Source organism: Wyeomyia smithii, chromosome 3, assembly GCF_029784165.1.
Source record: "Wyeomyia smithii strain HCP4-BCI-WySm-NY-G18 chromosome 3, ASM2978416v1, whole genome shotgun sequence".
In the NCBI taxonomy this organism is placed as follows: domain Eukaryota; kingdom Metazoa; phylum Arthropoda; class Insecta; order Diptera; family Culicidae; genus Wyeomyia; species Wyeomyia smithii.
In genome coordinates, this window is record NC_073696.1 from 86,942,815 (window position 1) to 86,959,931 (window position 17,117).

Sequence of the window (17,117 nt, forward strand, 5' to 3'; positions counted from 1 at the left end):
TGTATGTACTGGTTTTATTACCGTAATTTTAAAGTTTATTAAGTTTTTTCCTTTCGAAGATTCCGGATGCACAAATAAATAGTAAAATTTAATGAGTTATTCCGAAACATCTCATGAGTATTTTGTTTCAAATAAAGTATAATTTATGCTCGCTGTAAAAAAACTCTACTCTTCTTCTAGCTTTGGTTTTTTGGACGGACGCCGGCGAGAAACTTTAGTCGAACCCTTGCCTGGGGGTGCCTTTGTGGTAGGGGGATTCTCCAGAGCGTCAAGCTCAGCATCTGTTAAACGATTTTTGTACCAGTCGGCGCTGAAATAATGCAAGAGATTTATAGCTGATCATAATGAAAACATTTTGTTCCTTGGCTATATATTACCATTCTGGAACCTTCCTGGCCCACTCGCAATGTTTGACAGTGTCATCAAAGACCTGTCCTAGTTTACAACCGTTGCGACGTGGCGTTTCCCCGTTGATGCATACATAGAAGAACTGACAGTCGTCCGGATCGGCGTACCTCGGATGGCTGACGGCGAATGTTTCATTTACTTTCGGGCAACTAAATTGAAACAGCTCCTCCGAAGAGCATCCCTTTTTGGCGGCTTCATCGGGCCACGTGCAGATACCGTTCTTTGGGTTGAAAACCAGTCCAGCGGGACATGTTATCATGTTGAACTTTCCTTCGACGCAGTAGTAGAACTTGTCACAGGAACCGGTTTCACTGGCGAAATATCCGTTCTGCCGAGGGCAGTGCTGCGAGGGAATTGGAGTTTCTGCGGGAGAATGTAAATTTAAATCTTGCTCAACATGAAAGCATTTTGCTCTTTCGTTTTGACTTACGAAGCTTCGGCCTTTTGGAGCAATCAATATTGAACGGCAAATCGCACTTTTCTTGTTCCAGGTCGTAATCGTTGAATACCATGCCGTCCGGGCAAAGTTTCTCCTCGATGTGACCTTCGCGACACGCGTAATATTTATCACACTGTTCAGCGTCCGCAAAGAATCCATTTGGTTCCGGGCAATTCTCCGACAGTTCCGGGTCCAACTCTTCTTCTGCGGCGGCGGAGGCACTTCGGCTGGGATTTTTCGTTTCCCTGACGGGTGCAGTTTTCACCGCAGCTTCCCTGTCACGGGCGGGTGTGCGACGATTAGATTCATATTGCCGTCTGAGTTGGCTTTGCGCTGCCGATAAACCTAGAACACAAAAATATATTTTTAATAGTATAAATTACTGTTTTAAATTTATCGGTCGTGACTAGAGCATCTCACACCTGCCTCTTTTCATGACAAAGACAATGTAAATGCCAACGGAACAAGTTTCCTAGCCGCATCGTGTACGACGCGTTTACCTTGAACTATAGAAAAGCTTCAGCCATCTTCACGATTCCCTCCGAATTTATTTGTAAACCAACAGATTATTCCCATCTCCCTTCGCACCGGCTAGTGTTTAACTACAGGAACTACAACAGGATCAACCGCAAATGGCATGCTCTATCAAAGCGCGAAAAGCGTGAAGTTTGGTTGACATCACCGTTCTATGCGAATTTCCCTCAAATGGTACATAGCGACCAACAGACAGTAGCCCCAGCACTTAGGACTGGAACGTAACCATAAATCACTCACCGTGCTTTGCTTTACGGCTGTATGCATAAATCCATATACAGCTAACATTGAGGAATTTCAAGCAGGACCTACAGCGTGTCAAGCACTTCTAGCTGTGTGGTGCGGCTCAAACCGTTAGAGTGGCTTAGATTGCAGAATTTATGATTGCACAGGCTTTACTTAAATAACGGTATGAGCTACGTGTTGAAAAATCCAGTTTAATAGAAATTGTGTATTCCGGAAATGTGCGAGAAAATCCTCGCGATATTGATTGTTGGGCTCCCTAGCTTTGTATAAGCTTCCTTCAATGTGTATGTTGAAACTTGCTAAACATTCGGATTATCTAGTATCCGACAGGCTTTGTTCTTGTCTTTATGCTGAATTATGCAGAGCCAGCAGACCAACATCTGTTTTGACAATTTCATGAATAAACATAACCCTACGGTTTTGCGGTCGACTATTGGAATGTTACCCTCCGAGGAATTTAGCTCCAATCTCAGTTTTAACCTAAAGCCTTGTTTAGTGTTCCAAGCAAAGTGAAAATCTCGTATAGAATATTTATTTTCCTCGTGCGTGATAATTTTCAAAAATTTCACTTTGCTTGGGTTTGTTGAAAGCGACATGCAGCCGGTTTATTTTAGAATAATCGCCAATGACGATTATTCTGAAATAAAAGATACATTTGAACACAGCTATACACAGTATGCCATCCTATTGATATAAGAAGTTGAGAAATGTTATTTTTCCTACACTGTGCGACACAGTCTCCATCTAGAGTAATGTAGGTACTTATTTTAGTGGGGCTCTAACATTTCGATGCCGGTTTGTAGTGCTTCGCGCCAAGTCCTTCAAAATAGTCGATTGTTTCCAACTCTACTTCTTCGTTCAAGTGGAATCGCTTGCCAGTGAGCAATATTTTCAACCGGGGAAACAGGAAGTAGTCACTCGGGGCTAAATCTGGCGAATCGTGTGTAAACATTCATGAATGATGTGATCAACGCTTCCAATTGAAATGTCTATGGTCTTAACACAGACTAACAGACGTAACACAGGAACCTAGCTCCATCGCCACAAAAAACGTTCATTTCAAATTTTCAATCGAATAACAGTCATCGCGCGAAAACGTCGTCTGGGGCGCTGTCATGCAATCTCATACGTATTTTGTAGTTCCCCATTTGACACATGCAGTAACGCTGGCGCTGATGTCGAAATACATGACGCAGCGCGAACACGACAGCAGATGGTGCTAGTGTTACTAACGTAAAGTACTGGAATCATCCAAACGATGATTCCATTGAAAATTTGTTCGACGTGTTATGTCTGTTAGTCTGTGGTCTTAACTAGCGCGCTCAATTTCATTTTGCGGTCAATGAGCACAATTTTGTCCCATCAGTAATCAACGCTTAATCAAAGCACGAAATTCGTTTCTTTTCATAGCAACTAAAATAGTAGAAGTAGTGTCACTTTGAGAGCAACAACTAGAGGACGAGTTGAAAACATGTCATGAAATTTTTACAGCGTTTACAGTTAAGGTTGATTGGACAATTCAATTATTTTTCATAGGGTTTCTATACTGCCGTGGGCTGGCGTTTTGACGTGAGCGCCAAATTTTCAAATTTCATTTTTTCACGAAATATTATAACACAAACTAACATAATATTTCGTGAAAAAATGAAATTTGAACACTGGAACCTAGCTCCATCGCCACAAAAAACGAGCATTTCAAATTTCTAATCGAATAACAGTCATCGCGCGACAACGCCGCCTGGGGCGCTATCATGCAATCTCATACATATTTTGTGGCTTCCTATTTGACACATGCAGTAATGCTAGCGCTGATGTCGAAATACATGACGCAGCGCGAACACGGCAGCAGATGGTGCTAGTGTTACTGACATAAAGTACTGAAATCATCCGAACGATGATTCTATTGGAAATTTGTTCAAAGTGTTATGTCTGTTAGTCTGTGATTATAGTTTAGGTGATCACCTTCAAGATGCTTGTTGTCGTTTCCAAACTTTTTGATAAATAACTGAGAAATATCAAAAATACGAAATGACGTTAGCGCCATTTTGCATAGAAGTGTCGTTGAGGTACGGATACTATAGTATATCATGCTTGTGGAGTGCATAATTTCAATTATATCCTTGTTGCTGACTACCGACAGTACGCATGGCAAACTAGACTTTTCAGGCGCACCGACGTCACTTTTCGTGCAAAACGTTGAAATGGTTTTGCTATTTTGCAGGAGAAGTGACGTTGGCATTACAAATCAATGCATTTACATAAATAAACTTGTTAAAGCAAAAACGTACCCCGTTTTTCATCATATTTATTCAAATTCTATCAGATCAGATTGCGTACAAAAGCGCTTCTGTTAATTTGCGAACAATTCAGACTAAATCGTTTCTGGAGCGATTTTGTGCTTCTGGCGTTTACGTCAAAATCCCAGCCCACGGCAGTAAATATAGGGGTACATATATTATTGTTTTATTCAAGAGTAAATGTCCAAAGAAATACATATTCCACTGATTTGATTTTCTTTTAATTTTAATAGCAGAACTATTGAAAAAATCGATTCCAAAATTTAACAACTGTAAGTGATTTTGAGACACCCCTGCCGACAAGAAATCATGACACAGGAATTTTTTATAAGAAATCTGTGAATTGGGCTTCCACGTCTTATACCCCGTTCACACTACACCGCATATCACCTGATATCAGGCGATTCGTGCTATCGAGGCCATATCACCATTCATATTACCTGATATCCCATACAATCGAGCTGTCATCGGATATCACCTCGGCTACATGATAACGCAGATATCATGTTCGAAAACCAGATCTACAGCAGTTGGCAACACGGCCAAAAGACATTTGACGCAACCCTACAAGTTTCGCAATTCGCGTTGCATGCGAGTAAGCAGCAAGGAAATACTTTTGCGTTTTTCATGTCGTATATTTTGACAATTGCATATGAGAGTTCGCGTCGGTGCGAGCGAACTAGCTGACATTCCTATCCTAATTACATTGCTCTTGTTGTCTTGTTTTTGCCTTGACCTGTTTTTGTTTTCTTCTCTGAACAAGACAATAACACAAGATTTTATGTCTTCAAAATTAAGTCTTGTCTCACATCTGGCATCCCTGTCATGACCCGTATACCAGGGTTATGTTTCCCGTAGACTAGCCAGCTGTCCTTGTGCAGAAATGTCACTTTGCAAATTTCTTGCCAGTTAGTGAAAGTTTTATATAGCGATATAAAATAGTATACGTAGTGCTTACTGAAAAGACTAGTGTAAAAAAGCCGATGAATCAGTTTGCAGTTATTGCAGCGTCATCTCGGTATCAAGCTACTTTTTAGTCTGTGTAGTATTGTCTTTTTAAAAAAGTTGGTTTTCATGTTCAATCAATAAAAACTTGAAATGAAACCTGTAACAAACTTTGGGAGCTTAATAACCTGTATTATACGTAACATTTACTCAGTATTTACATGAAAAACAAAGACGAAAAGAAGAACCAATTTTTGGACATTTCAATGCCCTAATTCTCCACATTATGAAATTAGACTCATCGCACAATGCGATGGAAAACCCAGACAAACATCAACACCGGTGGTTTCTACCCAAAGTGGTCTTGAAAAAGTTTTACGGAATATTGAGAACTATTGTATGAATGCCATATGTTAGGAAAATATTCACAAAAGTGACTTTAAGGCGTACTTTTTGTTGATAAATAACTGGCCTAATTCGAAACGCTACACTCATTCACCACCATTTTTTTAACCTTACCAAAGCATGCATGCATGTTGCTCAAGATCTATATATCTATATATCTATATATTTCATATTTTTGTAGGCGAAATAGCTGCTCAGGGGTCATCCACATACCACGTGGACAGCTTTGGGGGGGGGGGGGGGGGGGTTGTTGGAATGTCCACGGTCCTTACAAAAAAAAAAAAGAATTTATATGAGCCTTTTGTCCACGAGGAGGGGGGGGGGGGGGTAATAATCGTCAACAATCTGTCCACGTGGTATGTGGAAGGCCCCTTACATACTCTTACATACGAAAGTTTGTACCTTTAATTGAAAGTCTGGGAATAGTTGTTTCATCGTATGAAACTGCCACTTGCGTAAAATTGCGTAATTTGGAGATAGTTGAGAGGAAATTATTCCTAAACATATCGAAATATGTCAAATAACTTTTCTATTTTAGGAGATAAAAAATAACAATTTTCAGCATTAACATGCATTTTTGGATGCCTGATAACTTTGTAGAAGGGGGGAAAATTCGGGAAAATCTGAAAAAAAGTTATAACCAAAATTGTGATTTTTAGTGACTCTTCATAGGAAACTTTATGTTGCTCGTAATATGTAAGAGATAGAAACATAATGTCTTCGGCAAAGTTTCTTGTTTTGAGATCACCTGAAATTTTGCCGAACACACCACGCATCTATCTCAATCTGATGAAAAAGTAAATTTTCTATCGCACTTTTAGGTGGATTGATCATTCATCTTCCTGCATCGAAGATGCATTTTTGAATATCTTGAAACTTCTCCGAACATATATTATGGCTAAAATCAACATTTGAAACGCTTTCTAATTAATCGTACGAAAACGGCGTAATAAAACACTGTGTCATGTGAGCTTATTGCCTACTAACTTATTTTCGTAAAACGGTTTATATCTTTGCTAACTGGTGTGCGCGCTTGTTTAAATTAACATCAGTAGCATCACTGACGGTTTTTGTCTTAGAGAAGGAATGTGCACGCTTGTTTATAGCGACACAAACGGCATTACTGCCCACTAAGCAAAATTTCAAAATAATCGTTGATTTTCTGGTCGATGAGATCGTCTGTTTGTCTGTGGTATAGGCATGTATACATCTGTGTGATCCCACGAGTCTACTCATACAAATGGCAGTGGTGTAGTCAACGGGCGAGGAGTCGTTATTACCACCTTTCCCGTCTCATCTCAGAAAAAAAACCTTTTTACCTTCCGTCGTTTTTTTCTCTCACGGGAAACAAGGTGTCTTGTATCAGTACCTTATTCTGGAGCAAGAATGTCAGGAAAATATACTATTTGAGACAATGCAACGGAAGGTTGCATAGAGTGTCTGTCTGACTGTGAGAATGGACTTTCGTGTCTCTACCTGGTTCTGGGAAAGAATAAGCTGGATTTTTGCATAAGGGATTTCCTCGAGAAGACGAAACTTTTGAAACGTAGCGCTGAGCGAAATTCGTGAAATCTATTTACATTGGCGCGTGATAGACAATAATATCAATGTTGTTCTCGAATTTACTATCTACTCAAGCATCACGTGCGTTGGTACCGTTAAGGATAGAAGGAAACAACCTATATTAGCCTTCGATCTTATTTTTTCGATGTTAGGGTTCTGCATTGCATTGCATGTATGACAAAAATTTTACCTTCGAATTTCGCTTAGCAGTAGGGTTCAAAAGCTTCGTCTTCTCGAAAAAAATCTTCATGCAAAATTTCAGCTAAATTCCGGGCTTTGGGTTGTGAGGCCCCCATGTGGTCAAGGTTTCACTTTTTTTACCGATGAAAATCGATATAATTTTTCTAAACAAGTGTCTTCGAAATGCATGAAACTTCGAGATCTGGTGTTGTCTCGAAAAAATTCTTCTAAAAAAAAAACTTTCAGAAAGTCGATTTTGTAAAGTTTTTTTTTAAAGATAGCACCAGATCTCGACGATTCATGCATTTTTATGACATTTGGCATAAAAATAAATTCGATATCGGAAACTTTATGCTTTTTATCGGTTTGTAAAGTGAGACTTTGGTGGCTTTGAAAATTCGATTACAAAGGCTATCTTAAATAGAGATGCACCGAATAATAGGGCTGGGAAAAAGTTATTTTTGAAAATTACCGAAAATTTGGATGATCGAATAATGATTTGAACTCGAACTTGTCTAGGGTAATTCACTTTAATTCAAGAGTAATTTGGTTTTTAATTTTTCTCATTTAATCATCAAGTTCTGTTGAATATTCGGCCGTCTGTTTGGCCGAGTATTCAGCTGAACAGACCGCCGAATATTCAACGAAACATGATGATAAACGGAGAAAAATTGCAAACCAAATTATTTTTAACTTACAGTGGATTACCCTCGACTAGCTCAAGTTTAAACCATTATTCTGTGAACTAAAAATTCGGTACTTTCCACAAAAAAAACTTTTTCCCAGCCCTATTATTCGGTGCAACGCTAATCTTAAATACCTTTGCTTGCCTTTCTAAAGACTCGTTATACATAAGTCCCGTACGTGCGAAGGAAATAAAGACCGTCTGCAATTAAGTCAGTTGCTAGATTGATTTAATTAAACAAATTTTATTTAAACCTAAATTTCTTAAACTTCTTCGGAGGGAGGCTACTCTCTTTTTAGACTTTTCTCCCTGCCATTCTCCCTGCCTATAGTTACTAAGAAAGGAAAATACTATTTCGCTACCATGCGACCGTCGTTGTTTCTCCCACGGGAAACAAGGTGTCTAATATGAGCAGTTAATCCCGGCGAAGGAATACCGAGTGAATATACTATTGGAGACTTCGCAACAGAAAGCTGCTTCGAATGTCTGTTGCAATAAAAAAATATTGTGACTATACCTGGAAAGAAGTCTGCTGCACGAATGAGTTTGAAATTTCATGGGGACTTTTTTCGAGAAGCCAAACCTTCGATATTTACCGCTATACGACCATACCTAAGCCACACATTAACAGACGTAACACTGAAATCTATCTCCATCGCCACAAAAAACGATCATTTCAAATTTACAATCGAATTAAAGTAATCGCGCGATAACACCGTCTGGGGCGCTATCATGCAATCTCATACATATTTTGTGGTTCTCAACTTGACACATGCACGTACGCTAGCGCTAGTGTCGGAAAACAAGATGCATCGCGAACATGGCAACATGCTAGTGTTAGTAACGTAAAGTACTGGTGTTATCCGAACGATGATTTTATTGAAAATTTGTTCGAAGTGTTATGTCTGTTAGTCTGTGCTTTCAAGGTGAGCGGTATCGCAAAAGATATATCGTATTGAGAATGAGTGGTGTGTGCGTGCGAAACCATTGTTTTTCAGTTCCCGTTTTGCTACAGAATGGTCATTATTTAACGTTACTCTCTCTCAACCTGCATCTTTTTCAATATTCTCAAAATTCACATTTTTTTATCAAAGCGTTGATTGACTATTGATAAGTGTGTTTGGAGAACTTTTTATATTCTCACCAAGACCATAGTAAAGATATCTCTTGCTCCGATCTATAGAAAAAGATACATATTTTTTTTTTATTTGATTTGTGAATTAAATTGTTCGATCATGTTTTTGAATCAGAATATAACTTCACAAATCTTCCACGCTACAGGTCGAAATAATATCAACATTTTACGTCAGTGCCAACTACGTGTCGAACGGAGGAAATGCAGGGCATAATATAGTACTCGCGGACTTTACCATTATTTAGTCGTTCTATAATTTCAATACTCACTTAGAATTCGAAACAGAATTTTAAATACTAACGACAAATGCAAAATATAAACGGTAAATTTGAAAGGTTACTTGAGTTACAATTCCAATAACATTCTGATCTTTCTTTAAAAAAATAATATTGAATTTTTTTTGCAATTACCTTCAAGCTATAAAGTTTCTAAGCAGCAAAACACGAAATGAAGGTTCAAAGGGTAGTTGGTTTGATTCATTTACTGTAGTTTGTTCTGGAGATATAAGAATATTATTTGCAGATTTAAAAATTATTTTTTCAATTCAAGGTATGGATCTCCATCAGAAATTTTTTGATGTTGAATAAATAAAAACGCCAGATACAGAATCCAATTTGTGAATTTACAAGCCAGCGAACGATTTAACAAAAGCTATTAAAATAGTACTACTTTAGCTCGATTAATGCTAAGACATCATCATATATTATGTATCGTATGCGTCGTCACGAAAGTAAACGTTATTATCATGAATCATTCTTCGAGAGCGCCTAGATACAATAAGTAAGTGGATTGACTAGTTTTTTTTAAGTTTAAAAGTCTCGAATGTTTCCCGGTGAACAATTTCTTGGCTGTTCTGCTCTGCGTCGCGTCCCTGAACTTTGCTGCGATGAGAAAGGGAAGTGAAACCTGTAAAACGAGCTTCGCTCTATTTTGTGTTCCAGTTTAAAGGTAGCAACTCGATAATCACCTTCGTGACAAAAGATTTTATGAGTGCTATTCGATAGCTGGCATATATTTCAATCGATGTGTGGACACACTTGAACCCCACATTCTCTAACTAGGTCATTCATACTTAGAGTATAATTAGCTTAATCAGCAACAGTAAAAGCGAAAGGGTGTGAAATAGCAATTGTTTGGCGAAAAACCGCGTTGGTTGTGTTTAATTTGTGCTTGACCATGCAATGTTCGCGTGTCCAAAGTAATTACCGATTCTAAGCACGACTGTCTAAAACTATTTGAGTTGGTACTGACCACTTCCAATACCGCTCACTGAGCAATCAAAACAGTGGATGATACTGTCGAAGGTCGTTTCGAATAATTTATGCCGGTACCATGTGATGTTATGATGCTTTGCACTTGGACAACATTACTGTGTTGGCGCTCTCTGTTCGGACCCAGCACAAAATAGAGCAATGCTGAATATTGAAAATAATGTTCAACTCAAAGTAGTACAACTTACGTACGAAACAAGAAAGTACGGCAACGATGGAATGCTGGACATGCTTGAATATGCTGAGCATGCTTCTATATAGAGCGGAGCAAAGCACAACTTGTTATCCAAATATTAACTTCCGCACTTTACAGGCGTGCATAGTTTATAACACATTTCCGGTAGCGAGAATCATATACTGAAATAACCCAGCATATCGTAGCAAAAGTGAACTCTTTCATAGCGAGCGAGTTTCGAGTTTTTAGCATAATCACGTCGCAGCGAATTCTATCACTAGCCGGTTTGATCGGCATGCAGCAAGAGCGGTGGAAGGACAGGGCAGGGATATTGCACATTTCCGCATATTTCGGATGACATTTGCTGCCGGGTACTGTCCGGTCCAATAGGTGTTAAACGAGGCTGGAATATTTTTACGGTAGTTTTTCACACCTAATAATTGGTTTCTAAAACATTCAAATTAAATTTTCTCGACAAAACCAGTTCAGTTGATCGAACGTGTTTTAAAACTACAGTTTATAGTTACTAGTGTAAAACAATGGGGTGCCACGAAATCATCTGTAAGGTAATTACTATTAAGAGTTCAAGCAGAGATGTAGGTCGAAGTTTGCCCATAGAAGAATTCAATCGCAGATATGAAAGAAAATCACACGGAGATGTATTTTGGTTTGTATATCTATATCTTTATTTTGTTTCGTTTTATTTTGGTGAGCCGCATTTGCAAGAAAGGTTTTTTCACTTCATAAAGAATGCAGAAAATAACGAAGATTACACAGTGCAGAATTTTGCCTTGGCTTCTCTGTACCATTTTTTAAGAGTATCTTGAAATAAAAACAAATATTGCCGAGTTTGAATCCATTTCACCTCAAGAGGCAACAATGGCGCCATTTTGATTTTTTGAGAAATCGAACATTCCCAATGTTTTTTCGACGCCATTTTGTTTCGAGGTCAAATATCAAAGTTCAATGAAAACGGATCTTAAATCGGCAAAACCTGACTCCAAAACGGTGCTTTGGTATTTGGTATTAGGTTTTTTTTACTTTGTGAAATTAAGCAAGATAATATTAAATATGTAGAGCATCAATGGAACCACTATTATCTTCACATGGGAGTCAAATTATGTGTAATATTTGCGAGAAAAGTCGCAAAAATCGATTGGTAGGCGTCTGATCCACGTAAAATGTCAGCAACATGTCAATTTTACCACAAATCTTCTGAACTGAAATGGTGTTATTCTGACGCAAGATTAAAAAATTCAAAATCTTTATGAAGTAATATCAAGAGTGTAAGCGATATCAAAAGATACAATAACAATTTGTCTTCACACGATTTTCCCCATTTTGAGTGGGTCGCGTTCTTAGCCAGGACCGGTCAAAATATAAATCACGTAAAATGTTTTATGCCTTTCACATTCTATTCGTCATAAATTGCAAAACCCTCACGTAAGCCATTTTTGCACGAAGTCGATTATCAATGTGGTTAATCATCAAAGTTATTAGCTGTAAGCTGCTGATATTTCCAAACTGGAAATTGAGATGGTTGCATTAAAACAACATTGCGAATAACGTTTCAAAAAAATAATTGTGTTGTATCATGATCCGAACATTTCGAAGATGTACCATGGTCGGAACAAATTTTCAAATGCGAGATTACTACAGTATTCAACGAAAGTTATTACATTTCGCCCTTACGATAGCTGTCATGCCGAGTCTTCAAGCAGTGATGATGGAATCAAATATTCGAAAAATACAGTATATTTTTCAGTAAATTGTTTCTAAGATGTTCTTAATTAAATGTAGGAATACTTCTTGTGCAAAATGTTTGCTTTAAGATGGAATTATTGGCCTGGTTTGTGTCATGATCGGAACAGCTTGCTTCTGAGACTTCACCGGTTCACTTTGCCTGTGCTTGATAAGATGATGGATTTTACGTAGGTACAATTCGTGGAAAAGTTTTTGTTAGAAAAAGTTTTTTTTCTTGAGAGTGCCCATTTTAAAATGTTGAGAATTGGTTTAGATGATTAAATTGTCTCCCTAAACATGTGAATTCGAATGAATTTGAAATAAAATGAATGGATTCAGATTTTTGCTCCGATCATGAAACACCCTATTCCGACCATGGTACAAATTGTATGATTTAAACGATGTTTTAAAGTAAATTTACGTCGGATTTGCTATACACTAGCGTTTCTGTAAACTAGACAGGTATATTGTTTCTATAGACATATTGTTTTATGATTACCTGCAATATTAATGGTGAAAATGTAACATGCAAATCTATTGACAAATACGAGTATTGCTAAAAATTCTTCATTTTCACCATTAAGTACATAAAAATAAAATCTGAAAAACCTAGTGCAATCAGTGGCCTCGTTTCAACGAAAATTATTCTTATAACAAATTTCGAGAAAAAAGAAATCCCTAAAATCTACGGATTTACACGGCATCACCGGCTGTCAAATTCTCAGTGTAAGAAGAGTTTTCCACTGTGTTGCCGGAATACCTTAATTCCCGCTGTTGGGGTAGCACAGAGAGGCGATTAGCATCATATCTGATTTTAAATTGAACAACAAACCACAGACAAACAGACAAAAAACCTGAAAAATTTTCGTCCTTATTCGAAACGTTACACTCATGCGCCACCATGTGAGCTTATTGCCTACTAACTTATTTTCGTAAAACGGTTTTTGTCTTTGCTAATGGGTGCGCACGCTTGCTTAAATCAACACAAGCGGAAAGAGCGGGGGCCTAGTGTGGTTGGTAACGTCTCCGGCAACCACGCTCGACGCCTGGGTTCGAATCCCACCGCCGACATAGGTGTCGATGGTTGTGAGGTGGCGTGATCCACTCACAACCAACTCAACTGGTCTAGATTCAATCCTAGCCGACACCGGGAGATTTTCTGAGGCGAAAAATCTCTGGGATCACGCCTTTCATCGCATGAGGAAGTAAAGCCGTTGGCGCCGGTCCGTTGATAAACGGGTCGTGAGTTAGGGTCCTGGGTGTGGAGTCGCCTCCCTGGGCGTCGATGATTGGCCACAACAGTGGCGGAACTAGACCGACGGAAAATAAGCGAGAATAAAAAAAAACACAAGCGGCAGTAGTGATGTTTTTTATCTTTGATAATGAATGTTCATGCTTGCTTATTGCGACACTAGCGGCATTATTGTCCACTAAGCAAAATTTCAAAATTATCGTTATTGAAATCGTCATCGAGTGGCAGGTCTGTTTGTCTGTGAACAAACTGTCCAAACACAAAACAGGCTGCAAATGGGACCTTTTATACGTCATTTTCTATGATGTAAGTTAAGTATCAATGAGTTTCAATGTTAACAGTGCATGGCAAACGAATGTCTAACTGTTTCTTGTTAACTCATTCCCCGCGGGTGATGCCATATGGCATCACCTGACATATAAACTTTAATAACAGTTTAACAACTATACTTGAAATTTCTAACGATGAAAATATTCTAAGCAGTTAGAGAAAGGTTGATCTTCAACATGCCATAAAGTTTGTGTCAATTATGCATGCGGTTGCTGATTAATAAGAGTTTTTCGACGTAAAAACTTTTTTTTTCCGCGGGAATAGGGTTAAGCTAGTGGTATTAGACTATCCGGACTAATCCGAATTCATAAATTATAACATTTTGAAAATCATCGGAAAACTTCAACTTTTCAGCTCCGGCAGTTTGCGTTGGTCTCTAGAACGCATCTCTCTCATAAACTATTTGAAGATTCTAAACTAAATATGCTTAATATGCTTAAGATTCTAAACTAAATATAACTTAATATGCTAAGATTCTAAACTAAATATGCTTACGTGCTCTTATGGAATCGTTTAGCATTGTATATTCAGTAAAATTAGCTAGATTTATTTTGATATTTGTAAAACAAACCATTTTGCACAACGCTTCCATATCCATCTCAAAACTTGAATCAATTATTCATCGCACGACGCCCCCATATTAATCACACTGTTAATCACGTATGAATCACATTATCATGAATGAACGTAGCCGCAGCCCGTCGTAGTAGGTTACCTAGATATCCGCTGTAGTTGTTTACGTGCAAAATTGGTAACCTAGATAACCACTACAGTGCTGTAGATTTATGTCAATTACGTCGGAATAATTCAACAGTTTCAGTATGATTTTTTCGTATTAACAGAAACTGATTTGGCAATTTTTGATTTTCTTCAACGCAGTGAAAGCAGATGAAAATACATACAGTTGAAATTGAGGAATTGTAGAAATTCATCTCATATATTTCTGCTAATTCAAGTTTGTTTTAGGAAATTTGAGGTGAACATTTCAAAGATTAAAGTATTCTTAGTGTAGTGAGTGATTTTGTTTAGTGATTAAAATAAAAAGTGGTTCGCTAGTGATGAAAAAAACTTTGGTTGGCTGCTGTACGAGTCCCGTTGTAGCCGTATAGAACGATACGCGGATTTTGTTTTCTGAGGTAGGTGATTGAATTATATGAGTTTTCAAGTGCAGATGCCCGACTATAATGTCAAATTTAGTGCTTTTAAGTGAGTTTTTGAGGATTATACCTCATGAGGAATCTAAAGTGAATTAAAAAGAATTCATTCCATGGATTAGCAGATTGGTTTAACAAGAAAATATGCGTTTTTTTCTGTTTTCAATTGTGTTTTCTTGTTGTATGAGATGAATATATGAGCTGAGATGAATAATGGAGCAGTTCCCCTGTATATTTTCTGTATGAAGTTCGAGTGAAGAAACAATGATAGACACATACATTTACGCAGGCTCGTAGCTGCCTAATGTTCTAGGGGGAGGCTTAGCCCCCACCCGTTTGTATTGCCACTAGCGAAATTTTTCTAATCCTTATAAATAAAGCGAATACTTTTAATATTCACATATTCTGGATAAGCTTTTGTAGATTTAAGCTAAATCTATTTTTTTAAATTACTTCTTTAACAAAAAAACGTCAGTGAAATTTCTGTGCCCCAGCACGCAAAACGGAGAATCCACGGCTTTGCATTTACGTGACAGTAATATTATTCAGCGTAGTTTAATATAACTTGGCATTAATTTTTTTTTTCATATTACAATAAAAAAGAAACCGTGCTTCCAATAATTCATTCGTTCACGAAGAGGCTGAAACAGGTTATTAATGCTAAGATATTGCTAACGTGTTATTTTATCCCCAAACAGTAACGAAATAGAAATTTCAACGGTGTCAATGGAAGCGGTGTTGTAATCTAAACGCCGGCACGATGTCACGAACCACAAAACTTCTCCTGCACTCACACTCACAATAAGATTGCCTATGGTCAAGTTTTGTGTGGAAAATAAAACCGAACACTCGGAAACCTTTTCCAGGTCATCCTAGTTGTTAACAAACGAACGTGAAACAAAAGTCATGCACTGCACTGTCTTCTTCAGATATGTACGACCAACTTTTGTATGCATAAAGGTACTTCCATGTTCCAGCACTTGATTGAGTTCATCGTCACAGTTTACGGCGGTAGGCTTTTAGCCAACATTTGCATCGACATATGTACGCAAGAGCAAACATTATGTTGTCAATGGAGTTGTACGCTGTGCAGCCCACTCATGATTCAATTATCTCTGTTTGGCCACGTTTCTTCACCCAGCTTGTGTGCGCCTGCCTCGGTACTGCTGCTGCTACTGCTGCTCAATTAGAGTACATTTGTGTCTGTTGCTGTGGTAAAAGTTTCAAGTTCATCCACTTCTTTCTTGTATATAGGAAATGCAGTATCTCGGCGAATGAAAATTCATTTTCCTGCATACGTAACCACAGCATCGGTCAAGAAGCCATGGCATTAAATTGCGTAGATCGTCATACCCGACCGATCATCCCAAAAGCAACAGCAGCAGTGATGGAGGAAGCAAACTTGTGCATCGTTGCATCGCTCAACTTTCCAGACCCCAACGCGCAAATAGGCCAATGTACGGCGCAAAACCACTTCACTCACCAATCACAACACTCAGTAGCACTAGGAAACTAAAACTGAGCTGGGCAGCTGTTTTCATCTTGACGACCGTTTCTCGACTGAACATTTAAATAATTTGTTCAAAATATCAACAACTAAAGACTGTGCCGACTCGTTGTTCGTAGATCGCGCGGGTTCGTCGCTTGCGTTGTTCGTCGCGTGTCGGGAACCAGAAATCGCTGTCGCGCCCGGTCGTAACTAGCAGTTGTGTGGCTGTATTGAAACCATACGGTGGCACACGAACAACTCGCGGTAAAAGTTTTTGCCTGCCTGCCATGCCACGGAACCAGACCCAGACCCAGACCGCACAATGCGAATCAGCAGTCGGCGAATCTCTCTGATGATGAGACACGACTGCAGACGGGGATAGGAAGGTACACGGGGAAGGTGTTTTTGTGGCTTTTGTTGTTCGCAGCTGCCCAATCGCGTGGAACATGCCAAATTTGTGAAGCAGTGGGTGAGAAGCAGGAGCGAACATTGGCAACATATCTTGTGCATAGATAAAATTTAAGACTACGTTAAAGTGATTTTTCTAAGTTCCACGTAACTTTATTATGATGCTGATTGATCTATTTTAGGTATTTTACCATCTAATGAACATGATCAACTTAACTGCATACAGATGTGCAAACGGTGTGAAACCCTTCGTTTTTAAATACAGGGATGAATCTCACAAAATAAAGCAGAGGTTTCTGTAATTCTATATCCACATTAGTAGTAAGAGCATGAAAATGTGATTAGTTATAGCTTTATTACTGATATTAATTTTATCACTAATTTTAAACATGTAAAGAGCTAGTGAATGTACGCTTTGGTAACAATTTTAAACTGAAAATACACAGATTTTGTGGCGG

General features: G+C 38.4%; 1 protein-coding gene across 1 annotated transcript; it reads right to left on the reverse strand.

Moving 5' to 3' along the window:
* Positions 1-16,463, reverse strand: LOC129728108 (protein obstructor-E). Its single transcript, XM_055686500.1, has 4 exons — positions 16,246-16,463; positions 839-1,192; positions 378-771; positions 1-310 (listed from the first exon to the last, which is right to left on the reverse strand). Exons 1-4 carry the CDS (start codon positions 16,328-16,330, stop codon positions 166-168), a joined length of 978 nt encoding a protein of 325 aa, XP_055542475.1. The 5' UTR covers positions 16,331-16,463; the 3' UTR covers positions 1-165.
* Positions 16,464-17,117: the final 654 nt, after the last annotated feature.

Coding starts and splice junctions, on each gene's coding strand:
- LOC129728108 (XM_055686500.1), bottom strand. CDS start 16,330: ATGTTCAGTCGAGAAACGGTCGTCAAGATGAAAACAGCTGCCCAGCTC. Junction 1,193..16,245: donor GCTACTGAGTGTTGTGATTG/GTGAGTGAAGTG, acceptor TTTGTGTTCTAG/GTTTATCGGCAGCGCAAAGC. Junction 311..377: donor GCCAGGAAGGTTCCAGAATG/GTAATATATAGC, acceptor GCATTATTTCAG/CGCCGACTGGTACAAAAATC.